Source organism: Neopsephotus bourkii, unplaced genomic scaffold (genome assembly GCF_033783945.1).
Source record: "Neopsephotus bourkii isolate Nb327-2 ecotype Australia unplaced genomic scaffold, CSIRO-AGI_Nbou_v1 NB_53, whole genome shotgun sequence".
Taxonomy (NCBI): domain Eukaryota; kingdom Metazoa; phylum Chordata; class Aves; order Psittaciformes; family Psittacidae; genus Neopsephotus; species Neopsephotus bourkii.
Genome location: NW_026900570.1, coordinates 7,062,738 through 7,088,992, shown reverse-complemented (window position 1 = coordinate 7,088,992; position 26,255 = coordinate 7,062,738). Strand labels below are relative to the sequence as shown.

The 26,255-nt window shown below is 37.9% G+C and overlaps 2 protein-coding genes across 4 annotated transcripts in view; one reads left to right on the top strand and one right to left on the bottom strand.

Moving 5' to 3' along the window:
* Window positions 1–16,530, top strand: part of PITRM1 (pitrilysin metallopeptidase 1) — a 30,426-nt gene extending 13,896 nt beyond the window's left edge. The window contains exons 13-27 of the mRNA XM_061349797.1: window positions 1,038–1,172; window positions 3,174–3,312; window positions 4,443–4,559; window positions 5,810–5,942; window positions 6,639–6,759; window positions 7,498–7,574; window positions 7,884–8,049; window positions 8,174–8,274; window positions 9,228–9,348; window positions 10,126–10,197; window positions 11,517–11,629; window positions 12,165–12,290; window positions 13,407–13,552; window positions 15,374–15,476; window positions 16,049–16,530. Of these exons, the coding sequence (XP_061205781.1) occupies window positions 1,038–1,172; window positions 3,174–3,312; window positions 4,443–4,559; window positions 5,810–5,942; window positions 6,639–6,759; window positions 7,498–7,574; window positions 7,884–8,049; window positions 8,174–8,274; window positions 9,228–9,348; window positions 10,126–10,197; window positions 11,517–11,629; window positions 12,165–12,290; window positions 13,407–13,552; window positions 15,374–15,476; window positions 16,049–16,142 (1,764 nt within the window). The 3' untranslated portion in view covers window positions 16,143–16,530. The remainder of the gene's footprint in view (window positions 1–1,037; window positions 1,173–3,173; window positions 3,313–4,442; window positions 4,560–5,809; window positions 5,943–6,638; window positions 6,760–7,497; window positions 7,575–7,883; window positions 8,050–8,173; window positions 8,275–9,227; window positions 9,349–10,125; window positions 10,198–11,516; window positions 11,630–12,164; window positions 12,291–13,406; window positions 13,553–15,373; window positions 15,477–16,048) is intronic.
* A 615-nt stretch (window positions 16,531–17,145) lies between these two features.
* The window catches only part of PFKP (phosphofructokinase, platelet), a 44,630-nt gene continuing 35,520 nt past the window's right edge, over window positions 17,146–26,255 (bottom strand). For 2 of the 3 annotated variants that reach the window (XM_061349828.1, XM_061349819.1), the window contains 7 exons: window positions 25,738–25,890; window positions 22,222–22,386; window positions 21,044–21,105; window positions 20,012–20,123; window positions 18,999–19,098; window positions 18,260–18,365; window positions 17,146–17,683 (listed from right to left, as the gene is read on the bottom strand). In XM_061349828.1, the coding sequence (XP_061205812.1) occupies window positions 17,530–17,683; window positions 18,260–18,365; window positions 18,999–19,098; window positions 20,012–20,123; window positions 21,044–21,105; window positions 22,222–22,386; window positions 25,738–25,890 (852 nt within the window). In that variant the 3' untranslated portion in view covers window positions 17,146–17,529. The remainder of the gene's footprint in view (window positions 17,684–18,259; window positions 18,366–18,998; window positions 19,099–20,011; window positions 20,124–21,043; window positions 21,106–22,221; window positions 22,387–25,737; window positions 25,891–26,255) is intronic. The other variant, XM_061349811.1, reaches the window with a different exon arrangement.

Sequence of the window (26,255 nt, the reverse complement as noted above, 5' to 3'; positions counted from 1 at the left end):
AGTGTTCAAGAAACATTTGGGCAATGCTCTTAGATACATGGTTAAGCTTTTAGGTTACTTACTGAGAACCAGAACTGGATTGTTGTAATGACCCCATGGAAGCCTCAAATGAGGTGGCTTTTATTTCAAAATTACTAATTTGAGTGTAGTCTAAAATTTAACTATTCTTTAAAACACATTAGGGAATTTCCACAGAATAGATAATAATAGATATTACTTGAAAAGCCTGGAAGGCTTGTGATACCAGCTTGTAACTAAAGCAGTAAGGTGGTTTTGACACTGCAAATGCATTTGTTTTCTATATGCTTTTAAGGGCTTTTCTCTTTCATGTGTCTTGGAATTTTTATTTTGCTTTCATTCATTTTTACCACATTCATATGGGGTAGAAATGGAGAAGGTTTTGATAACTTGCCCTGTGATGTGTTTTAATAACTTTCAATAGCAACTTGAGCAAACACAGTAGTCTCGAACTAAAGAATAAAACTAGAATAAAAATTCTTCAAAAAGAAATATCCTGAGGATATTTCTGGTTATTTAGTGTCTTCTTTCTCCAAAGTCCCAGCTATATTACATTTTTGAATTACCTTATTATAAGTCATTTCACCTGCTACAATTAATGTATAGACAGTAAAATTCAGGTACTGCTTTGTCTTGACAACCTGTTTCTTTTCTCCTTTCTTGGGCTGAAAAATGAATTCATTTTAAATGGGAAGGAGGAAAGAATATTATGATCGATTTCCAGAATACAGATATACACATGTAAGCATAACAAAGAAGGAAAAGAAAAAAAAGAAGGTGGTTTGGTATGGTAAAATTAGAGGATAGAATAGGGGACAGATGATGATGGAGTATAGTCCTTTAATCTGAACAGTGATTTCAGATGCTTTTTCTTTTTTGCCTCTCCAGACATATAGAACTACTGATTATATGTCTGCTAGTCAAACGTAAATGATAAGGTGGTTTTGGAATACAGATTTTGTCAGTTATAGAAATGCAGATGGATTGTCCTGCTTACCTAATTAATCTTTCCTATTCAGTATATAGCCTCCTGCTGGAATCAAGATGGGGATCCAGTGGAGCTTCTGAGGATTGCAGATAAAGTCTCTTGGTTCAGGCAGTGCCTTAAAGAAAATCCCACATTTCTTCAGGAAAAAGTTAAAACATATTTTAAGGTAGGCAAACGTATAGATAAGTGTCTTTGGTATTAATTTTTATATCACTGTTTTACCTTTAAAAATTAAGGGTAATTTCTTACAACCATATTGCATATTTTGAGATGCAGATGAGCAGCAGCACTTTTAGTGAGACATGTTAACTTTAAATAGTTGAAATGGAAAAAACTGTCTAGTTGGACATTTGAAAACATGCATGTTAGAGCATTGATAAAACACTAGTGTTTTACTGAACTGTGAAGCCTGATGCCACATGAGTGTTTCCTAATGAGAAGCTCAGATGTGAACAGAGAGTTACAGGCCTAGTTATGTGTTTCTTAGTATTGGCATAGCAAGATGTATCTCTTTTTCCTTGAATAAGTAAGATCATTCTAGTGCTTGTCATGTTCACTGAACTGCTGTCTGAACTGTGTTGTCAGTGCCAATTGCTTTCTGCTCGTTTTCTTGTTTTCCCCTCCATATGTTCTTCAAGAAATGGAAATGGTGAAGGCATTATAACATTGAATAGTCCTGAAGACCTGAACTAACTAATGTCAGAAAGAAAGTATCTAGTGATAACAATCCAAAAGTGATGGGGGTTTTTTGGTGGTGATTTTATTTTTATTTTGGGGGGTTTTGTTGTTGTGGTGATTTTATTTTTTTTTCCTGAGGGGTGGGGTGTTTTTTGGTACTTTTTGTTGATTTATTTGCCTTTCCTTTTGTGGGCTTTTTTTTCCTTTTTTTTTTCTTTTGTCTTTGGCTTTTTCTTTTTCTTTTTTTTTCCCACACCCCAGTCAAATTGTTGAAGCTGTCCTGAAGTGACTGCCAACCTGATTTAATAGTGAGTGGGTGCTGGTTCTCCTATACTCAGACAAGGGGCAATGGCATCAATTTAAATCTGTTTTCATAGAGGCATTATTAGTGTCTGAAAGTAGTAGACAGCTGTTAAGGTTTTGGATTTTGTAGGGAAGAAACACAGGTGCAGTATTTTTGAGAATGTCCTTTACTGTGCAATTCTGACAAGGGAGCTAATGCAAAAACATGACTGGGTAGGAAGCAGTAAGAATAGTTGGATGTTCTTACATCAGAAGATTACACTCTGTGAACATTGTACCCGGAGATAAATAAAGCAGGAAGGCTGAGAGGGATGGAGAGGATGCTGTGCATCCTGTCCATTTTATTACGTGTGGATAATTTTGAATTTCCTTCTTCAACTCCATAGTCAGTCAGGTTTCCATAGTCTTTGCATATAAGCATAAGAGAGATACTCATAAAACAGAGTCTGGATACATTGTCCCAACCTAATATCAGTGTCTGTCAGTAACAGATGTTGCTGTTTGACTCCTACTTCAAAACGGGCAGTTTCTGAGGTCACTGTCATTTGACTGGCCTCCCAGTATTATATAAAATGGAAGCTGCTTGAGTAATATTGTTATTAAAATTCCACAGTCCGGTATAAACAAAGAGAAATTCAACAGCAGTTGTGCCACTTTCATAATTCAGGGAGTTCTCTGGCAGTAAGACTGATGTAAAGCGTTTCTGAGCAGGATGAGGCATGCACATTTTGCATCATATGGAATCTCTGTGCACTCAAGCTTGGGCAGGTTTAAAGAGGTGTTTAATGCAACCCTCCTGCATTTAACCAGATTCCCCATCTTAGAACATTCTCCAGATAAATCTTGGGCATGCTTCTCTGTTGTGTTGTGTACAGTTGTTTAACTTTGATTTAATTAAACTAATGAGTACTGTTGAGGAATTCTGACTCTATACTAAAACTTCACAGGAGGCTGTTCATGCTGTTTCTTGTGGTGAGCTGCCTCTCTTCCCCACCCTTGTAGCAGGCTGTTCTGTATGAAATGAAGAGTTCAGGTTGCCTGTTTGTGATACTTTTGATAATATGCAAGCCCAATGATGCACAAGACTGCTTTTTATCTGCTGCTGCTGAAGCAACAGTCTGAGGCAAAACAGGAGGCAGTTGCCCTCAAAATTAATAATGCTTTGTTTTGTGATACATTTCTGCAGGATAATCCACATAGATTGACTCTGACAATGAGTCCAGAGGAAAACTACCATGATAAACAAGCAAAAATGGAAGCAGAAAAGCTGGAAAAAAAGGTCAATGCTCTTTCTGAAGAAGAAAAAACACAAATCTTTGAAAAAGGTTAACGTGGTTTTCCATATATTCATTTGGGTAACTGCTTAAAAACACAGCCAGTTCTTTTAGCTGTTCTGTAGAGTATCTCCAGTTCTCAGGCACAGTCCAGCATTTGCTTTGAAAGGGGTGGTATTTTTTCTTGGAAGTTTGTGTATATGTGTTACGGGGCTTTACAGTCAGTATTTACACTACAGTGTATGACTGGTAAGTTTCATTTGTTTTCAGTATGCAAAACCAGAATGATCAATGTCTCCACTAGGGTAGAAGAAAGGAAATTCCTTTGCAGTACTGATCCGCTTATTCTTTCCCATGTTAACTTGCATGAAATACAAGATTATTTCCACCATTTACCTTAAAACTGTTATTTATTTTCGAGCATACAAGGTCTGCCCTATGCTCCTATAAAATTCCTGTTTCGTAGTTTTGTTTCTTATTTTGTCTACTTAAAAAGCCATTGGTGGGTTGTGTTTAACTTATTCTGGGCAGTGACTTAAACTTGGACACCTTGGGTAGTCATCTAGTTTTGTGAGAGCAGTGATCTGATCACAGAAATCCTCCAAAATAGTGTCTTTAGTCTTCTGAAGTCTTCTGAATCTTTGCTACCAGGCAGGGGATAGGGGAGCAGAAAATCAGATGAGTCTTACTTACGAAGATAAATTAAAGAGTACTTGGAGGTAGCCAGCTGGAAACAGAAAGGGTGGAATGTAAAATTACACACAATTTAGCTGCATCAGTGTACTGACAGAGCACTTGAGTAAGAACTGGGAGGAATGGATTAGGAAGGAGCTTCTTACCTGCAAGTTCTTTAGTTGCCTGGGTTGGTGTTTGCAGAGCTGGGTCACAGAACAGACTGGCAGATGTCACTTCTTCAAAGTCTAAATTGCATGTTACTGCAAACAGGATATGAAGGACACGTTGGAAAGAGAATTTGCAAAGATAGAGTGAGTGTTCTGTTAGTTGTTATGATGTGATAATCTGCAGAATTTGTTTCAGTAAAATATTTTGAAGAATTGATAGAAAATTCTAAACTCCAGACTCTTGTGTTTTTCTTTCTAATCTGCATTACTGCAGTAGGCTTTGACAGCACTTTCACTAAAAGCTGAAAATGACAAACTGGTATTCTGTCTCCTTACTAGGTTTGGAATTAATTGCTCTTCAGAGCAAACCTCAAGATACCTCTTGTCTCCCAGCTCTGAAGGTGTCCGACATTGAACCCAAAATCCCATTCACCGTGCTGGAGACCACACTTGTAGGTTGGTGTAACCACTGTTTTGTCCTCAAAAGAGCAGCACTGTTGGGTTGTTGCCCAGATTTTCCTCCTTTTTCACTTTGCAGAGCATGTGTACTCACTTTGTTGTGCATAGTTATGGTCCATTTCCTCTAGTCTGGCAGTAGGCTTCTGATGCCAGCAAGCTCCCTGCTTCCTGCTCTGACCCACGGGCAGAGGAGCCTCTAGGTGGCATGCTCCACCACTCTTGAGCAATCTCCCATCTGACTATAGACTAACTCAGCGTGCAGCACTGCTGAGAGCTTGCACATGGAGCCTTCATTACTGCTCTCCCTGCCTACCCATTTCTTACAGAATACAATGTACAGGAGCTATAGGAAAAAAATAAATTGTCCTTCTTCATAACTGGCAGTGCCAGTTTCTCCCTGCTTTGCTGGTGGCTACCCTGTGGATCTCCATTTTTTTACAATTCTGTCAGTATCTTGCAGGTAATACTGTTCTATAGTGTATTTCTAGCATTTTCCTGCAAAAATTGGCAGCAGGTGTCAAGTACTGTATAATTTTGATGCCAGAATGACCTGCTTTTGTGAAAATGCTAGAGTGTATATTCTAATCAGTATCTGAAGGGGGCCTATAGGGATGCTGGGGATGGACTCTTCATTAGGGACTGTAGTGGTAGGACAAGGAGTAATGGGTTAAAACTTAAACAGCGGAAGTTTAGATTGGATACAAGGAGAAAATTCTTTCCTGTTAGGGTAGTGAGGCACTGAAATGGGTTGTCCAGGGAGGTTGTGAATGCTTCATCCCTGGCAGTGTTCAAGGCCAGGTTGGACGAGGCCTTGGGTAATATGGTTTAGAGCGAGGTGTCCCTGCCCATGGCAGGGGGGTTGGAACTTGATGATCTTAAAGTCCTTTCCGACCCTAACTATTCTATGATTCTAATACCATAACTTAGAATGTACAGTGTAGGAACTTGCTTTCTTCAACCTTTGACATGATGAAGGCAAAAAATAAGGGAGAAAAATTCACTTTGAGTGTTACCTCTAAAATGTGGCCTCCGACAACAGACTTCTGTCTTCAAATTGTCCAGGTATGTATTACCTTACCATGGATAGAAACAACAACTCCCTTTAGTGCTGCTTTCAGTGCAATGGGAAGTGCCAACAGAAAATAACTCTTAATGAGAAGATCTTGTAAGAAATTGTTTTGCTTTTATGTGTTTAGAGTACGAAGCTGTTGGTTGATCTTTGCTTTTGTTTTTTTCCTTATCCCCAGCTGATGAAACTCCTGTCCAGTACTGTGCTCAGCCAACCAATGGGGTGGTTTATTTCAGAGCTGTTTCCAGCTTGAACACACTTCCTGAGGAGCTCAAACCATACGTGCCTCTCTTCTGCAATGTCATTACAAAGTGAGAGGTTTACTTTCTCAGAAGCTGAAGCAACAGGCTATATTATAGATTACTGAAATAATACAGGTTTTAATAATTTCAACGTCTGTCCTTGGTATACAAGGGAAGTGCTGGTAAGCTGGTGTCCTGCAGAAACAGTAGTGTTCCCTCTTCCCTGCAGAGTTGCCAGCTCCTTTCCCCTTCTTCATCAGTCTCTGCATTGCCTTGTTCCTCTGTATCAACATAAGCATTCCCTGAACAGATTGGAAAATCCATAGAAGTGAAAAATAGCCTAGCAGAAATTAAGGTTTTCACTTGGATAGATTTTTAGTCTTAATTTCACCATGTACTCGCAGAAACACTAACCCTATCAAGAGTGGCAAGGGTGGCATAGAGCAGACCAGGTGACCTGAGCTGGAGGAATCTGTTCTTTTTATTGGTGAGAACAGTTTATGTGATGTTTTTAATTTTCTGTATAGATGTTGGCAGCAAGCCTGTACATAAAAAACACTTCTTAATACACCATTTTGATGCTTTAATTGAAGAGCTTGGCGTGAAGCTTTTACAACTTGTAAACTATTATGATTGCTTGATAATGCCCCAGTTGTTTAGTTGTTAAATTAGCATTGGCCTAAACAGTCTACTTTGCAAATGCCATATGGATTTAGGTTTTGTCATACAATGGAAATGGAAGTAAATCTCTCTTGTTTTTCACAGGATGGGATGTGGAGCCCTTGATTACAGGGAACAAGCCCAGAAAATAGAACTAAAAACAGGTGGGATGTCTGTCAGCCCACATGTCATTCCAGATGATTCACACCTGGATGTGTATGAACAGGTAAATTAATCATAAACGTCAGGATGTTGCACTTGCAATAACAGCTCTGTAGTTAACTGTCAGTCAGCGCTTCCAGGTGGAGGGTCAGCTAATATGCATTGGAAACCCTGTATGAAAGGAATTAGAAAAGTGCATAAAAGGACTGGTCCTTTTTTGTGTAAAGTTTGAATTGGACCATTACAATGATTTCATATTTTGGCATAGGGGGAGTGCTTGATGTGGTTATCCATTTTAAGGCAGTGCTTCACTAGCATCTGTCGCCATGTATCTGAGTGCTGCAAAAAATGTGGAAGCAGAAGGCAGAGAACAGAATGGTATGGTGTTACACATAGAGATGGCTATTAACGTGCGTATGTCACTGCTGGGAGTCTGCTGCTGTGGCCTGCTGCTCACGGATCCCAGAGATGGGTGAGGGGGACTATTTTGTAGAAAGATGCATCCCCAGAACAGTTTCATTTGTGCTTTATGTGAAAAATAAGAAATTCTTTTTCTAAACTGCCCCTTTCTGCTGGGGAAGAGGAAGTGACAAGCTTGCTTTGTGTGAAGAACAATCACATTTCCTGTCTGCTCTGGTTTTAATAGCACAGCCTGTCTTAAAGTGGTTTTGTGATGTGTAGCATTAGGTTGGCATCATTGTATGACTTTCATTTAAAAGTTACTGTGCATTTCACAGGCCATTGCTTTGGTTGTGTTGTGTGAAGGGGTTTTTTTGTGTTTTGTTTTTATTTTTTCCTTCAGGGTGTGCTCTTTTCATCTCTGTGCTTGGATAGAAATCTGCCAGACATGATGCATTTATGGAGTGAAATATTTAACAAGTACAGTACATGGGGCTTCATTTGTTTGTGTTTTTGCATGTGTTTTGGGGTTCTATTTTCCCTTCTTCCCCCAACCATTCTCCTCTTAGAGATCCTACTTTGGGATTTCTTCTTATAGCTATATCTTTAGTGGCTCTCAGTTTCTAAACCTAAGTATTCCATCATTTGCATGACTGTATAGTGGAGTAAATGGACAATCAGTAGTTTAAAAGCTCTTTGTTGAACTTGGGGTGATGGATGATTATGTATTATAAATTCCATTGGTATGCTTTTGCATGAGATCCAGAGACCGCTTCTACTCTTTTTCAGCCCTCGATTTGAGGAGGAAGAGCATTTCAGAGTGCTGGTTAAGAAGACTGCCCAGGAGCTGTCAAATGGGATTCCAGACTCTGGGCATTTATATGCCTCTATTAGAGCCAGCAAAAACCTTACACCTTCTGGAGAACTGCAAGAAATGTTCAGTGGGATGGATCAGGTGAGGAGATTGTGGTGTCCTTCAGCAAGGCCCAAATCCTCAACTTTGGAACTACAGTGCTTGGTTTTGCCCTTTCTTCTATTTGGCTTAATCTGAAGTCTTCCTGCCTTCTCTTCTTGCACAGGTGAAGCTCATGAAGAGAATAGCAGAAATGTCTGATATTAAACCAGTACTACGCAAGCTACCACGCATTAAGAAGTATTTACTAAATAGTGACAACATTAGGTGAGTTCCAGCTAAAAAAGAAAAGGGACATTTTGGTTAAAGAGAGGCCATGGCTTGTGAATATGCATTTTGTGCTTCATGGAATACTGGGATTTCGTGAAACAGGTCATCTGTGGGGAAAAATACAAAAATGTTACTAGTTTAAATTCTCCTTATTTACAAGGTAGTAGCTGTGGCTTATTTTGTTCAATATTTAACAGGTGTGAGAAACTTAAGGCAAATTTTATGTGTACCTGTTGTACCAAAAGTGAGCAAATGGCCTTTTCTGGGGTTTTATAGAAATACTCAAAATTGTCCCCTTCCCATCCCCCCCGACTTTTTTTTTTCTTTGCACATGCCCATTGGACATTTTTTTTCATTTTGTTTTGGGTTCTTTTTCCCTCCCAAAAGGAAAACAGGGACATTCTGGAATCTGCTTGTTGGAAAACGTAAGAGGGCACTTTAAGGTGTTTGGTGTCCAATGGATAAGTTCCAAAAGTAGGTCCTTTTGAAGTCATATAAGTTGGAAAGCTTTGTTTTGCAAAGCGTGAAATGGTGAATGGAATAATGGAAATACCTGTACTGTTCAAAATCATGGTAGGGCTGCCTGTAAAGTGAGAATACAGAGGGCATTAGTGTCTTTGTGAGACATCTGTATTTTGCAAAACTAATGTAGTCCAGCCCTGTGCACGGAAGTGGTGTGACAGCTGCTGATAAACTTTAGTTTCAAAGGTGTTTTTGGGCAAACAACAGAAAAGCAATTGGACTGTGACTAATTTTTTTTTGGCACATCAAATACTGGATTATGAATATATTGCTTTTTTTTTTTTTTCTGTGGCAGTGGTTATCAGTGAGCACAGATCTAACTTTCTGATGATTTCATAGAAAATGTTTAAGAAAAAGGGGTGTAAATTATAAAGGAGAGCCTGAAAACACAAAAACATATTTAAAAACTTTGTGTGTATTTTTAACAGATGTTCACTGAATGCAGCACCTCAGCAAATATCAGAAGCAGCTAAAGAAGTAGAGAAATTTATAAGGGGTATAGCTAGAAGTAAAAAAGAAAGAAAACCTGTTCGTCCCCATGTGATTGAGGTAAGACATTACTTCATTTGTGACTAGGGCATCAAATACAGTTGACTCGATGTTGCGTAAAGACACCTATGCAATCAGGTAAAGATGTTTTAACTCAGACAGTATGTCCATACAAAGATGTCTGAAGAAGTTTGCAAGAGCCAGCTCTGTGCTAAGCTGCTGTGTGTTTTGCCACGGGTGCTGTCTTCACCTCCATGAAGTAGACAATAGTAATCCTGAAGATCAGCTGTCAAGCCTTACCCTGAGGTCGCTGCTTTTGCGTGGGATGTGGGATATTCTTCCTATCTATGTTGCATAAAACTGCAGTTTCTTTTTTAGCTGAACTTCACTTGAAATGTTGGCCAAAAGGAAATGGGGCATGATGTGCAGTTCCTCAGTTACGTAGAGTTTATTTTGTTATTTGGTTGTTCAGGACATTTGGCACAAAATGGTAAATTCAGCAGTGTTGACAAAGGCTGTCAATAGGCTTATCTGTCTTAATTTCTGATGAGGCTGTGTAAGCTCCCTACCCATGAGGGAAATGATAGCATGAAACTTCACAGGACTCATTTAATCTTCATGGTGTCTTTTGGTGCCAAATTATTCTCGAAAGGTAATTTATTTGGCATTTGCTTAGAAGTTAAAATATGAAGAAGTAATTGAGTAGCTTGCTGATGTTTGTGAAGACACAGCCTGATGATAATTTCAAAGAGGTTTAAGTGGTAGGGGTTGCATTTATATTAGTCTTGGTCTAAATTGTTAAATCTTCTTTTAATATGAGCGCTGGGTCTCTTGCAGAAATCATCAGAGGTTACACCTGTGGGAAGGGAAATGCTTACTGGTTTACAGATCACAAGGAAGCTAGTTAATGTAAGTGCATTGCTGGTTGGGGATAGTGGCATTATAGGGCTATTATTGATACTAAGCTGTTATGTCTTAAGCTGTTACAGATTGGTTTACTGTTTAGAACCACACCACTGAAACATATGGTGACCTTCAGTTCCACCCTCTGAATTGTTTCTTTACACTAGCGATTGAACTTAATCCCTGTGTCTTTTTTGTTGTCTTCTCTTTGGTTCTGGTGTGAAGATCTTTTAGCTAACTCCACATCCATGCCTGCAGGCAAATACTCGCTTGTGCTGTCTCTTGTAGGTGATTTGTTTTTTTGCCTGGTTTCTTTCAGAACCAGGCTGGTGTGGTGTCACTCCCAGTTAGTCCTTTCTTTCCTCTCCTCCCATAATGATTCTGAATGTCAGTGACACCTAACATAAGAGCATCAGTGACAATAAAGTAAAAAGGAAAATCTGTATTTGGCTACAGAAGATAAAACCACTGTTGCATACCCTGAGTCCTCCTTTGAGAAGGCAGAGAGTGCTCAGCCCATGGTTTTGCTTGCTGACCAGTGACAGATACGCTGCTCTGCTTGGCCCCACCAGCCAGAGTTGTGTTAGAGGCTGCGGCATGGGTCTCAAGTTAGGAAAACCTTAGGGGTATTGAAACGGGGGAGGTGGGGGGGTAATAGCTACTGTGGAAATGTGTAATGCTCTGCTCATGCTTAAGTACCCACACAAGCAGGAATATGTGTGAAAGAGACAAAGAAGTGAGTGCTACAGAGGCCTGGAGACATAAAGAGGACTGGAGGTTTTGACAGGAGGTTGTAAGGAAGAATTGCGTTTATTGCAGGGGATGTTTGAGCAGAAATTCATGTCGCTGCTGCTGTTCATAAGTAGATTGTTTTTTTTCTTTTTTGTGGGTTTCAGTTTCTTAATCTGTTTTCAGTATCTAAAATTGAGAGATGTACTGAAATACGATGTGGTGACCATCTACATATGTGGACATAGAAGTGGAGAGTTAGGAAGACTTGTTTCAATCAAAGTGAAGACACAGCAGCCAGTCAAAACTTTTTGGTAATATTGTAAGATCTGTGCAACTGAGAAGCTGCTGTGCCAGGATGAGTAGCTGATGTGTATGGTGTCCGCATGCATTAGTTTCCAAGACAGTTTTGTGTACTGGACTGATGTGGGCACAAGTGAGATGTCACTGGTTGCGGTGTAGGTCAAGAGGCAGCTTTAGCAATTGTGTGTGTGTGTATTTGGCAGAATTGCATAGTTCCAGAAAAGTCTTGAGTTCTCAAATAGATAAATCATCTCACCACTCTTAACTGTGACACAAATGCATTTTTCTCTTAGGATCCTACTTTCAAACCGTGTCAGATGAAGACCCATTTTGTACTTCCCTTCCCAGTGTACTATGTTGGGGAATGCATTCGAACTGTTCCCTACACAGCTGCAGATTATGCAAGGTAAGAGCAGAACCAGCAAGGAGCTTCTGTGTGTGTTACACAGCACAAAACAAAATGGAGTGTTAGGTTGAACACAGAAAATGGAGTGTCAAGAGAAAATGCTTTGCAGTGCATTTGTCACAGAATCTTAATGGAGCAACCTTTGTGTGGCCTGGCCCGGAGATGCCCTCTTTTTAGTAAATGTTGAGATTAAATAATGAGGGGCTACTGTTCCCTGACTTTGGAATAGAACGCCCTGCCTACTTGGATGCATCTGAGTTGGCAGTCCTACTGCATGTAACAAGGTTTAGGAAGCTGCTCTTGTATTTCATTAAAGTGAAATGCATGGAAATAGTGAAGAAATGTTCCAAAGCAGTGCTACTCTTAGAACGGTGTCACATTATTCAGCTGCTATTAAATATTGAGTAGTGTTATCATTACTGTTGTAGATTACAAGAAGCAAAACAATGCAAATGGGGATCTTTGTGAACGTTGAGAACATTACTGTTGTCCAGTTCATTTAACATCTTTGCTGTTGCCGTTTCTCTCATTACAGCCTTCGAATTCTTGCACGGTTGATGACAGCTAAATTCCTACATAGAGAAATCAGAGAGAAGGGAGGGGCTTATGGTGGAGGTGCTAAACTTAGTCACAATGGCATATTCACTTTCTACTCCTACAGGTAACAGTGGGTTCATTCTTTCTTGTTCATGTGTGAGGGGACTACTGACTGCACTTGCATGTGTCTTAATTTTGTCTTGATGGTAGTTCTCTTTCAAGACTGAGTGCAGTAAAAGGAATGACACAGCAAGAAAGTGATTCAGTGCTAATGATGTTAAGATTAATTGCTTAAGGTGTATAATAAACCCCTCCTTACTTTCTCTGGTTTGCATCCTGGGGAAAACTTACCTCTGCTGATAGCAACTGTTATTGTGTTTCTGTACTTAGGTGTTTGCTGTCCCATTACCAGGTTATGTAAAACTGGGTTTCACTTGCTGCTTCCTGGGTTGAGTAGGTTCTGAAAAAGGGAATGCAAGACTACTCTAAATTTGAGACAAGTAGAATAATGTTGGTCCTTGATGACCTGAGCCTGAAAATACACAGCTTCCTTTGGTAACTGGCTGGAATCATCAGAGGTTCAGCAGAAAGCATGGCTGGTGATAAGTTTAGAACTGCTTTCTCCCTTCTTTTCTTCTCTTTTTTTGCCAGTTTAGAACAGTTACTTTTCATTGGCCTTACTAAAGCCCTTTTGGATGAAATTTGAAATGGAGGTATTGAAGGTTGATCCCCACTAAAAATATGGCTACAGTCCTCGTTTAAATAATTTTCCTATGACAAAGACAGCACAGCATTTGGTTGGATTCCTAGCTAAAATTTGAGCAGCTTTGCCTCTCTGTGGAGCTTCAGCATGGTAGAACTTGTCCTGATTACTATTTCAATAGTTGTTAACCTGTTGCACCTGTTTTACAGAGAGCAAAAGCAGGTGTGGCAGGAAAAGTAACTTAAGAGAAGATAGGACATATCATAAATATGACTTGTTGTTGATATTAGTGGCAGTTATGGTTATGAAGCTGTTGAAGCAAAATGATAGCACATGGTAAACAATGGTTTACCGGCTTTTTTAATACTAGTTCTCTGCACACATAACATTTATTTCTTAAAAAACAAAAGAAACCTTTTCTTGTACATAAGAAATAAGTTTATCATTTGGTTTAATCCCCATCCATGTATGTATGTATGATGTACAGTAACTATGAATGAGAACAAAGCAGTTTTGATTTTTTTTTCCCCTTCTAAGAGACCCGAATTCCTTGTCCACCTTGAAAACATTTGAAAAAGCAGTTGAATGGGCCAAATCTGGAGAATTCACACAGCAAGATATAGATGAAGCGAAGCTAGCAGTATTTGCTGCTGTAGACGCACCAGTAGCTCCTTCAGATAAAGGTACATTCTCATCAGCTCCCCAGCATTGTCAATGTTTTGCTTTTATTTAAGGTTAAAGGGAAGAAAATAGTTTGCTAAACTGCATGATAGGGTAGGATTTGTACTTGGCACATGTAAGACAATTGCAGTTTCAACAAAGCAGTCACTTCCTGTTGTTTCCTTTCAGAAACACCACATGCATTCAGGCTCTGTTGAAGTATCTGTATTCATGTGGCTCCTTAATGTCAGGTGAATACAGCTACAGCTGGGTGTAAATTAAGGAAACAACTCAAGGCTTGGAAACGGCATTGAATGCAAGCAAATAAAAGGCAATATTGATTTTTCTGATTTGGTAACACTGTAGGATTATTTTCCTGACACAAGTACACCTGTTGAAGATTGATGTCACCGGCCTTTTGTGCATGCTTTTTTAGAAGAAGCTAAAGCCTAAAAGTCTGTCTGCTGTGGTGGAGGGTGTTACCCTCTTTATGCATCTGCATACTTCTGTTGGCTTGGCAGTATCTTCACATCTTTTCAGTTTGCTCACACTGGTTTGCTTTCCTCACTTTTTCCTCCTTCCCTCCCTCCCCCATTCTCAGCTTAATTTCAGTTCAAAACTTGCTGAGTTAGAATACATTCATTTTCTATACATAAAAGATTAAAATTAACATTATTTAACGTGTACTTGTATTAACACTAACTTATTAAAAAGAAAACTTAAAAAAATGAAGCTGACATTCACTTGATGGAACTTGGTTTTTGTCTGGGCAGCTGAAAAGGTAACTAGTTTTAGGCGCTTATGGGTGAAATGCATATGGAATACTGGCATTTGTGAGAGCAATGATTTGCAGTCTTTGATGTTTGAATAAGCATCTTAACAGAGCTATAGCAAATTTAGTGAAACACTGAAAAGAACGTTGTTCAGCAGGCCTGGAAACTGTTGCAGAGAGAAATACCTGTGGCCTTCTACTGTTATTTGTGAGGACTTAAAACAGCCCTATATAGCCTAGAACCCAGCCCTGCTTGGGGCCAGAGATGGGGCTAATAGCCAGATGTCCTCCCAAGCTGCCCTTTTTTACCCCATGGTTATTTGCTTCACAGAAAGCTTGGCTGTGATCGTTTGGGAGTTCTCTGTTCAGGAACCTATAATATTAATAGTCATATTAAAATACCATAGGCAAGTATTCCAACAAAAGCATTTAAAGCATTAGGATGCAGATTTCTGTGTGTAGCACAGACAGGTGATCAAATCTTTGTGTTGCACATATAATTGATTGCAAATCTTAGAGGAGTTTGTTCTTATAAACCACAATTAAAAAATACTTCATGAAATACATTTTAGCTGAAATATTATTAGAAAGTATTGAAACTTTTAAAGAGAATTAAAGAATTACTCTGGAGATTTAGGTACACAAAAATACCAAGTGCCTCTAGATTTCCTACAGTATCATTCTGACATGGGGCCTACATAAGATCTATGTTGGAATTAGATGATCTTTAAGGTCCCTTCCAACCCAAACTATTCTGATTCTGTATTTAGGTTTTCTGGGCCACCCTTACATTCAGGTTTTTGACAAACTAAATCCCTTGCCAAAATAAGAGTATGAATCTTTTTTCTTTTTTTTTCCCCTAAATAGGAAACTCTGACCACCTCAGAAAATTAATTTTTACCCATTTCTGACCTTTTTGATTGACATTTAGATACTGTTTCAGAACAATGGCCCAATGGGGGGCCTATTCTTCCCTTCTAGGACATGTACTGGTCTTAGCTTGCACTAAGGTGTCACTGAGATTATTCAGGGTGCCAATACCATGTTTGAGTTTGTTTTGTTTATTCCTTAGGAATGGATAATTTCTTATATGGGATTTCAGATGAAAAGAAGCAGTCGCACAGGGAACAACTTTTTGCAGTCAACAGTGGTAACCTGGTTGATGTATCAAACAAGTAAGTTTGCTCAATTGAGGAAAACATTGAAAAATGGAACTAAAGCATAATCTGAAAACAGTTTGTGAAAGTTGTCGTAGACTTCTAGGATTTCTTTGCTTGGCCTTTCATACACTTCCACTATTTGCTTTTACAATATAGAGAGAGATGTTAATTATGCCCTGTTTATGGCATTCTAGCAGATGGAACTCCCTCCTACATTCTGACTTTGTAGGTGATTGTTTTGCTTGTGAAAGGTCCAGAAACTGCCTGGAGAGTTCCCTCAGACATCAGCTCCCGGCTTTATAAGCTGCTGCTTCTGGGCCCATAACATTTTGTGCTTCTTTAGACTTGCAAATTCCACTATGGAAGAAAACCGGGGTAAGGAGATAGAATAGTTAGGACTGTGCTTTAGGAGACTATTGTATCATGCTGAGTGAGAAAAAAACACTGTAAATCCAAAAGATGCTGTGAAAGCAGATGGAGGTACGTATCAAACAGTGCTGTTACTGAGGTGGGAGTATTTTTTTAGTATGTGGCAAAGTTAGGGATAACTGAATGCAGCACCTTGGTTGTTTGTTTTTTTCTTACAGGTACCTTGCAGTTGGGAAGAGCACTCGTGGTCAAGCTGTGCTTGGCCCAGAGAATGCAGATATCACCAAAGATCCCTCCTGGGTCAAACGATGAATTCCTGATGAACATCCAAGCTAATAACAAGCCAATCTGTGTGACTATCTCATTAGGCTTTTTAGTAACTGTTAACAGTGCTATGGTCCAACCTAAATGCTTACTGCTGCTTTTAACAGTGTCCAAAAAAACAGTTAAAAGCTGTCCTTCTTGAAATAACTATGGGAAAAATTTTCTAACCATCCAGTGTTTGAGAGCAAGTATTGTACATGCTGTATGGCACAGACAGACCTTAATATTTTATTGAAGACTCACTCTCCCAGTTGCATATGAATACTATATAAATTAAATATTTTTGTACATGTAAACCTCTAGAGTTCTAAATGGTGTTTGTTTGAAATCATGCTTGCTGTTGGATATATAAAGAATTATGTCTCTCATACTGACAGATTTCATTCTTTGGTGTGATAATTCCAGCTTCCTTTGCATAAACCACCTACAACCAGAAGCCCTGTACGTGACAGTACATTCCACCTCGCATCACACTGAGAGTGTAGTGAATGGCAGGGTAGTGGGCACATCACTAATGAATTAGTGTATTTTAAGTTCAGTTTATTTTGCCAATTTGGGCAACATTTTGATATGACACTGTCTAGTGCTTAAATTTTGTGAAGGTGTAGTTAACAGATAAGCTTGCATGAAGAAACATTTTTACTGCTTTTCATCAGTGTGTTTTTTTTAATAGTCTTGAAAAAGCTGAGAGAAAGGAATCATGAACCAAAGGCCACAGTTACACCCTCATGGATCTCATGTTTTTAAAGCTTGCTTCCCACCACTGCTTCCCCTTAAAAATAAGTTTTAAGCCTATATAAGAAGAAATGATTCTGAGTTCTAAGTCCAATTCTGAAGCAACACAACCAGCATTTGGTATTGTGACTGCTGGCTGCATCAATAGGGCAGGGGGTTTTTTCTTTCACTGGAGCACACGGTGGATACTTCATGAAGCATTATTCCCCCAGCTGTCTAAAAGCAAGTGAATACAATTCCTGACACATCGCTCATGATGTTTGCAGCAGAATTTTATTTCACTTCAGATACATTAAGCACATCCTGTAACTCAACACAAAGCTAGCCATCTACACCTATTTTTGGGTGTAAGTACTCTGAATCAAAGTGCAGGAGATGAGTAACTTACAGAGTGCATAGAAACGGTGCTGCACTTGCTCTTAAAGGGTAGTATCGGTAACTGGTGTTTATCCATTAGATGCTAGGGTTTGTTTCAAACATAACACAAATACAGGACAAAATCTCTGTGTGACATCTGAACATCTCATTTCACATAAAGTGCTGGTACAATAATTTAAATGTTACAAAACAAAGCTGTAATGATTCTAAAGCATTGTTACTCACAATGTGCATCTATTACAATAATCTAGAAGTGATGCCTTTAGATAGCTCCGGTTTCTGCCTCCTTTGGGCTGTGCATAGCAACATGCTCCAGCTGGCCTGAGTCTGAGACATCGTAACTAGTCTTGTACTTGGCCAGGATTTTCATCAGCGGTCGCAACTTCAGCCACCATTGCTCCTTGGGAATCCTGTGACTGTGTGAGAGGTGTGATGGGGAAAAAACATCAGGTGATCTACTTAGTGGCTAAGACAAACACACTGGACAATACCAACAGTAATGGCATTCCTTATAGACAGGATGTGATATATTTATTGTCCCAAAATGGGGAGAAATAAGGTCACAATACTGAAGGAATGAAGAGATTTTACTGGAAGATGTTCTATATAGGTAAGTGTAATATTGAATTTGGCATAAAAGTGCTGCCCCACTAAAGGGTACCAGAAGTAAAGTAATTCTAGGCATTAGAGCTTAGATTTATGAGTGTTTTATGAAAGAATTACAAGAAAGTTACTTAAAAGAACAGAGGAATCCCAGAATTCATAACAAGAAACTTCCAAGTATAGAGGATGAAAAGAAAGCTAAAAGGGAGGAGTTATTAGAAAAGACAAGTGAACAATCGAAGTGAATTGCCGGCTGAATATAGGCCAGAGGCAAAAGTGCAGTGAAAGTGCCAGCAAATGCTGTGTGTCAGCAGTGCAGAGAAGTTCGTTTGATGTGGTGAAAGGAAGCCTGTGCAGAGATGTTTAAAATGGAAGCAGTGTATACGTACACAAAGTCTGTTTCAGTCTTAAGCTCAGCCACAGGTTGGAAAACGAGGTTGCGTCTACGCATTCCCAGCAAACAGACTGAGTCATCGGTGTTGGCAAATACTTTTCCTAAAAAGAATGAAATAATTCAGGATCTTTCTTACTCACTAGTAAGGGCAAATGCCATGCCATTTTTTTTGTAATTAATCTGAATAGAAAGCTTAACAGTAGCTTAATTTCAGTTACTGAACATTTAATGCAGTGATAAAATACCAATTAGTACTTTGATAGGGTTAGGAGATCTTCATTTTTTTTTAGTTTAGCTTTGGTGATTAACAGTGAAAATTGTGTGACTAAGCAATAATAAGACTGAACTTTAACATTCAGTTTTAAATTAGATTTTAGTAAACAGTGATTTACAAAAATTCCCAAAGAAGACATATTACCTTTTTCTGTCTCCCATGTAGCCACCATGAAACAAAAAGGAAGAACAGATGTAACTATATAACCACCAATTCCTTCATGCAATGAAAACTGCAATCATATTAGCATTTTCTTAGAGAAAGACAAGAAAACAGCTCTCTGAATTACTGACTTCACTTGAGGAAGCACAGCAAGCCATTACTGAACAATAAAAAGATAATCAAGAGGGAAGAAGTATATTGACTAATGAACTAATACACATTCGTATGTTTGCAAAATAGTAGTCTTACATACTGATATCAAAGACAGTAAAAGAGAGAGCATCAAATACTTCTTCACCTTTGCGGTAGGTTTCTTTCAGTTTTTTGGAGATCCACTGCATAGCTTTTGCAGATATTTTTGTCCCAAAGTTTCTATCAAATGGAGAAGGTGCACCACCCTGTGTGAAAATTGAGTGCAGGTTACTTTAGTTATTGAACCAGTCTTGGTTTGTTTTGTATTTTTTTGTCTGCTTTCACTCCAAGCATTACAGCAGCCTTTATAGTGTTCTGGGAACAGAATTGGTTATTTTCAGCTTTGGGGTTGGTTTGTTATACAAAGTCTGACTTTTTTGTCCATTTTCAATGCAGCAGATGGGACTGAAATCATGTGAAGTAGTTACAAATAGATCTAAACAGATTGTTTGACTAATGCTGGTCTTGGACTTCAAAATAAGGCTTGCTAAATTTTATGCAGAAAGTGCCAACCTCAGCATTGAATAATCTAAAAATATGACTAAGGGGAATATGCATATAACTTGAAAACTTTAAAATGAAAGACTGTTGTTTCACTAATACTACTTAAGACATTTGGCTCTACATGTTATTTTTCACTCTACGTTAGTCTTAGTGATTAGTGTGGCCAAATTAGAGAAGCTTACTATTTGCCCACTGTCAAGCAGTGTGGTGAGACAGAAGTACAAGGAGTAGCTTCCTACTGTCTGTTCTACAAGAACAATCCACCTGCACGTATTTTCTTAATGAAATCTCCTATCTTCCAGGGCTCAGAAGCCAGATACATTACAGATAGGCAGATTGTGTTCTAAAGACGTATTACAATAATGACAGCTGTATTATTTCTTAGAAAGTGTAACTGTTTATTGATATAGGCAGAAGAATAAAAAATTAAAATCTTTAAGAATCTAATACCTTTTTTCCCCTAGACTTTTAAGAAGAAATTACTAACAAATACTTACAAGTTACCTAAAAAAAATCCACACTTTTTATTTAATCCTGAGTCAGACTTGCTTGAAATGCTTGAATAGTGTATGCTCTTTGTTCATACACGTCTGTAATTTAAAGGTAATTTTTTACCTGCTGCATGTGGCCCAATACATTTTTTCGACAGTCAAACACTCCTTTTCCTTCTTCAGAATACAGCTGATAAATGAAGTCAGTTGTGTAGTTCTCATTGCAGTTCTCATTTCTGTAACAGTTAAGGCCAGATACAGTTAGCAAATTTACTAGCAAGTAGGCGATGTCCTTACAGCTACTGAATGAGAGATGTTTTCCCATTTTCTGGATACCAGCAATCATGGATTGGATATTTTCATCTAATGACATATGTTCATTTCCATGTAACATGCTCCTGATTTTGAAGTCTGCATTACTTTTACTACATTGTAATTGCAGTAATTGACATCACTTGGAATTAATTGTTGAATACGATAGTGAAAAATACCATTTTAGGTCTGACAAGTTCATTATGCAAAGAAAAAAAATGCATTAAAAGTCATCAGTATCCAATGTCATCATTTTGCCCTTGATAGAAGCATGAATAACGAATAGCAACTTAGTTTATTCCTTAACGACATCGGAAACATAGTGTATTTTTGCACCCTAACCATATAATAGAACATGAACAAATACAATGGTATCCCCATACAACTTACTGTGGTATTCCTCTTTCAGCCATTTGCTATTTGGCAGATTGAAATGCTCAAGAGAGAAGCTACAGTCTGATTCAGGCTGCCTAAGAAGGTGTAATTTTTAAACATACTAAACAACATGTTTTGATTTTTGAAAGCTATTTTATTGTGTGGCTACCTCCTAAAATCTACACAGGGTTTTTATAGTAAAGCCCATACTATATGGGTACACATGTATGTTAATTAAGATTATAAGCAAATATATTTACATAGAAAGAAGGAAGTTTTGGACTTCAGCTTCTAGACAGCCAGCAGAATTACCTTCTGCAGCAACAGCTTTACTAAAAATCTCACTCTAAAGGAATAATCAAGGAACACAGACTCAGAGTGTCTTTGCAAGTGGACCAACAGCCTACCTGGCTGGAAGTGCTCTGCATCACTGATGATTTTCATCACTGTGAAAATTACTTTTACTTACCTCAGCACTAGACCACGCTGGATACTGGTTTTCATTTTTTCAGTCAAGTGTTCCACATTAGCCTAGAAACAACAAAAGAATTTTTAATAAGCCATACAGAAATATAAAACAACTTTAATGAGCCTACATCTCCTGAGAGCTTCTGTAAAGAATTCTACATTAAGTATTATGTTCAAATTCAAAGAGTCAATATGTTTTTGGAGACCCAGGATAACATACTGTGTACAGCTATTCATCCTGGGTTAAAATTTCTTCTACATCACAACTAAATGATTTGAATCGCAACACAAAGTTGGTTTTGTATGCTATACTGGTACAGCACTGAGCTGAGTAACCTCAACATACATAAAAATGCAGAAATTGCCAAAAAAAAATAAAAAAATCACAGCTTGCCTTTACTCCCAGTCCTTGTAAAAGTCACTGTATAGTGACATACTGCTGTGCTGGTACACCCCTATATCACATGAAGAGTACGCGCCACTGAGAAATGTGTGGGAAGGAATTAGGATTCATTTCACATCTCTTTTCCCTTCAGGAAATTTCACGTTTCTCTTCCTTTCAGGAAATTTCTGCCTTTTTAGCTTTGTATTTGCTGATGACCACACGTAGTTCTGTATCAGTTTACATTCTAATATGTAATCCTTAAAGCCTTAAAGATCTTTACTTTAGTAACACCTTCAGACATGCTTTGTATGGTTGTGCTATCAAAGCCAGTACCTAATACACCTTATAGACTGCTCAGTTCCTAACCTGAATGGCCTTCTGACACAATAAACTAAGGCAGCATCACAAAAGTATTCTTTCCCTCCCCCATTTGCTTTTTGTGGGTTTGTTTAAAAAAAAAAAATAAAATCCTGCCTAAGTCTATTCATTTATATGTAAATTGGATTTCCATCAGAAGACCAAAAATGAAACAATCTAGTAACATGGCTAATACAGTGATTTTGTCATTTAAGTGAACCTGATGCCAAGGGTTAAGTGGGTACATGTTCGGGTACATGTTCTTGTACATAATATGGCATAACTGGCGCTATACCGAAGTGCAAACAAGCACAGCTTTTAGATACAATCAAAACTAACTTTTGTTATGAGCCATCTACTTCAAATATACACATTATGCTATATAACAATTTTAGGATCTACTTAAAAATGAGAAAAACATCTCTAATGTTGTATACCTGGAGTTCTCGAATATCAAACTGTTCTTCAAAGATATATGCAGCATCAGCTCCTGCTGCAAGGGCCCCCATATTAGCCAGATAACCACAGTAACCACCCATGGTCTCGATGATGAATACACGACGCTTGGTACCACTGGCTGACTGCTTGATGCGATCACACGTCTAGGCAAAGACAAGCTACTGTAAGTTTAAATAAAAAAAACCCTGAATTTTTATGGTTTTAGATTTCATGCAACATTCCATCACTTACTGGCAAAAGAATCTGAAGCATTTATAAAAATATTAAAAAAATACCATAACGCATTAAACTATAACATTTACCAAATAAAGTAATTCTTATACATCATACACTGAACAGTAAAAGTAAAATGTTTTGCTACTATTATATCTTGTTTTTTTGCTTCCCGGAAATACTAAAACAATAATTAATTTTGGTTTGTGTGTGGAATTAAAAGTTGTGATAGTCTTCTAACAGAGATACAAATAGATAAAATGAAGCTTTTTAACCAGTTCTGGTTAACTTTGCTTTAACTTGTTACTGAAGAGTTTATTTTCTCTTAGTATTGATTTTAAAATTCACTGCATTCCCAACCATACTTAAGGTACAATTTCAAAACCTAAAGTTCTGAGCATGTATTGCCCTACTGTTTCCTCTGCAAAAATGATATCCACATAAATACCATTCTTTCAAGCACTAATGGCACATTTTTAATGCTTTTTTTATGAGTAGATAAAAACATACTATAAAAAGACTGTAATCTCCACTTGCATCTGACTCTGACCACCATACAGAATGTTCTCTACAAAGAGTCTGTAGTTTACATGCCACCAATTAACACCAATATTTATTAGAGCTAGAAGACTTAGAAAATAACAGAGAAAATCTCCAGCATGGCAGGACATAGGAAACTTAATAGCGTGAAACTGACGGACTGTCCCTAAACCAGTCCTGCTTAGTAAAAACAAGAAATTAAACAAGAAATACCTGTGAAGTTCATCATCTTGAAACCTGCATTATGATACAGTCAAAAAATCCCCATGACTTACTGATTTTCCGAGTAACTGCAGATGCTGTAATGTTTATTTCTCTTTCACAGATACTTACACAGAACCTTCAATTCAGCTAACTGAAAATAACACTTCAAGTTGAAACTAAGATCATGAGCAATACAGCTTTTTAAAAATACACCTAACATACTACAGAACAAATAACGAATTGATACGTGAGAAAATGTATAATAATAGAAAACTAGAACTTCTAACATAGAAAGGTTTAATGCATTGAAGGACTAAAATCAATGTATGGATTCATTTGTGTCCAGCTACCAAAAGATACACGTAATTTCATTTATACATATTTATATATTTGCATATGTGCATGTTACGTGTATACATATACACACAAATATATACACACACATTTTAAAAATGTCAATTTCTTTTACTTGTTTAGGAGTTACAATGACCTCAAGCACTTTACTTTCTTCTTCCAGATGTGGTTTTATGAGAATTTTTGTAGAATACTGGCTTCTGGCATATGGTAAGCAGGAACAAATTTATTAAAATCCATTAATTTAAATAGTGGCAGGTGCAACACTGAACCAATTTTAACTCATTTTTTAAACAAGGTCTTTGGAACTGGATGGATACAATGTGTTTAGCCTATACTATAAAAAAAATAAATATCTTAGCTTTAGACACTGAAGAAATAAATGCACATTCATCTCCCTCATTTTGAGAAACCAAAACCATTTGTAAATTCCAAGCTTTCTAAAACAGCTTGCCAGCTGCTGGTAGTAGAACAAAATTTTCTGCCTTTTGAGAAGCTTCAAGTTCTAAGCAAGGACATAAGTAATAGTTGTGTTTGGGACTACCCACTTTAGATTCATTGAGGAGAATTTCTATCCTTGGCTATACAAGATGCATAGTAGAAACTTTCTACTATTCTTCCTCTCTCAGAATGACTGTGATGAAAACACCAAAATAAAAAAATGGCACATACTAACTTTAAAGAATCACTAATTCATACTGAACCCCACAGGCAGCAAAGGCCAAAGCTCAAGTGCCTGATGCAGATTTCTGAAGCTTGAACATAAAGGGATGGTGAATCTTTGGAAGACTCTCTGGAATTCCAATGCTTGCTGAGCTTTCATAGAACTGATACAGCTTCATGAAAAAAACGTGATATACAAAACTTCACCAACTGAATAGCATGGTATTGTTAGCATAAACGTTCTAACCATAGTGAAATACAATAGATACCATTTTTATTTTATTTTTACTGACAGCATTACTGAAAGCTGTACAAATTGCAATTAATAATACAACCAGTGAAATACAAGGAAGCAGCAATATATTTTCCCATTATGTCTTCATGTTTTCTCTTTTATAGGTAGATCACTATTAGAAGTGGTATCAGTCACAATTAACTGACTTAACCTACTTCTATAAATGTCAGCCTGAGGGGGAAGCAGCTAATAGAGTGGTGAAAGTAACTGCGTCCTGCCTATAAATGTACTGCTATAGTTCACCCACACCACATCTTAAGTCAGCCTCACCCCAGGGAAGACTAGGACAGAATGTAATCCACTGCTCTTTCAATTATCAACTGGGGCTTCTTCATTCCATATAAATAAATAACACAGTATCCAAGCAGGAAAAAAATCTGCATTTCTCAAACCCCTGGACTTCTAACTTTCTTGGCCAAATACTACAAAATTAGTTAGACAGATAGATAGATTGATAATGAGGGGCTTGATAAAACCCAGAGCTCATAAGAGGTTTATTCTCTTGTCTACATTATACCTCAACTCAGTTCTCTTTGCAGTGGCTCCAGCAGACTCAATAGGACAGCGAAGAAAAAGAGTTCATACAGCAGTTTTACCCAAGGGAAAAAGCTGTGGCAGACTAGAACTAGAAAACTGATTGTTCTGACTGAATACTCATTCATAGCAAGCTCTGGCCTTATATTGTTCAGTTACAGTGACACCAGTGACAGCCTTAACTGCTTATACTATGCATGCATTTATATGCACTTAATACACGTTAAACTTAATGCAGTCTATGGGATTATTCACGTGTTTAATGTTAACCATGTACTTAGAAAGCTCTACTGCACTAGACTCACTGGAATAATGTGGCACTTATTTATAAAAAATGCCCTTTCTTCTTTCACCTGAATAATGCTGAGGAGATACATAAGATAAAAATCAAAATCAACGCAAGCGAACTATTTTATTCTCGATAAAAGCAAATGCCCTAAGCACTAATGCAGCAATCCTGGATAACAAAACAGACTCCCCAGAAGTCAAACATACAACATAATGAATTTTTATAAGGTTAATCTTTAATTACCTTTCAAAAATTTCTTAACTATAAACAAAAAAAAAAACCCAGTAACTGAATTATTTTAGAAAACTAGACATTTCAAGGTCTGTACGTATCCTCATTTTAAGCATTTTATTGTCTTTTAAAACTTTTTTAATTGACTTTTAAAAAGATATGCAGTCTTACCTCCACAATAGCATTCAAGGAAGTGTCAGCACCAATGCTAAAGTCTGTGCCTGGCACATTGTTGCTAATAGTAGCAGGCAACACACAGATAGGTACGCAAAACTCCTCAAAGCGGGAACGTGCCTCATGTAGCTGCAGACAACTTTCATAGGCCTGAAGCAGTGGTACAAGTGTGAGTGATACATTCCTTGTCTTTGGATTGCTCTGCTAATGACTCCTTGTATGTGATGGTACATTTGGCTGTCCATTGGCCCAAGTATATACAATTGGTGAGATTATTTGGGGGTGGGTATCCTGTACGTACCACAACAGTGCACTGGGGTTGCATTGGCACAATGCTCTTTGAAGAAATGCAGATTAGTGCAAGCTAATACAGAGCGAATGCGAAGTGTGCACAGCACAGGCATCTGAAGCAGTTGAGCAGAAAAGGGCAGCATAAAGGTAGACTGGAAATCATCCCACAAGAAACCACTTGAAGAAACAAAGTTTGATATGTGTTAGGGAGATTAGAAAGTTAA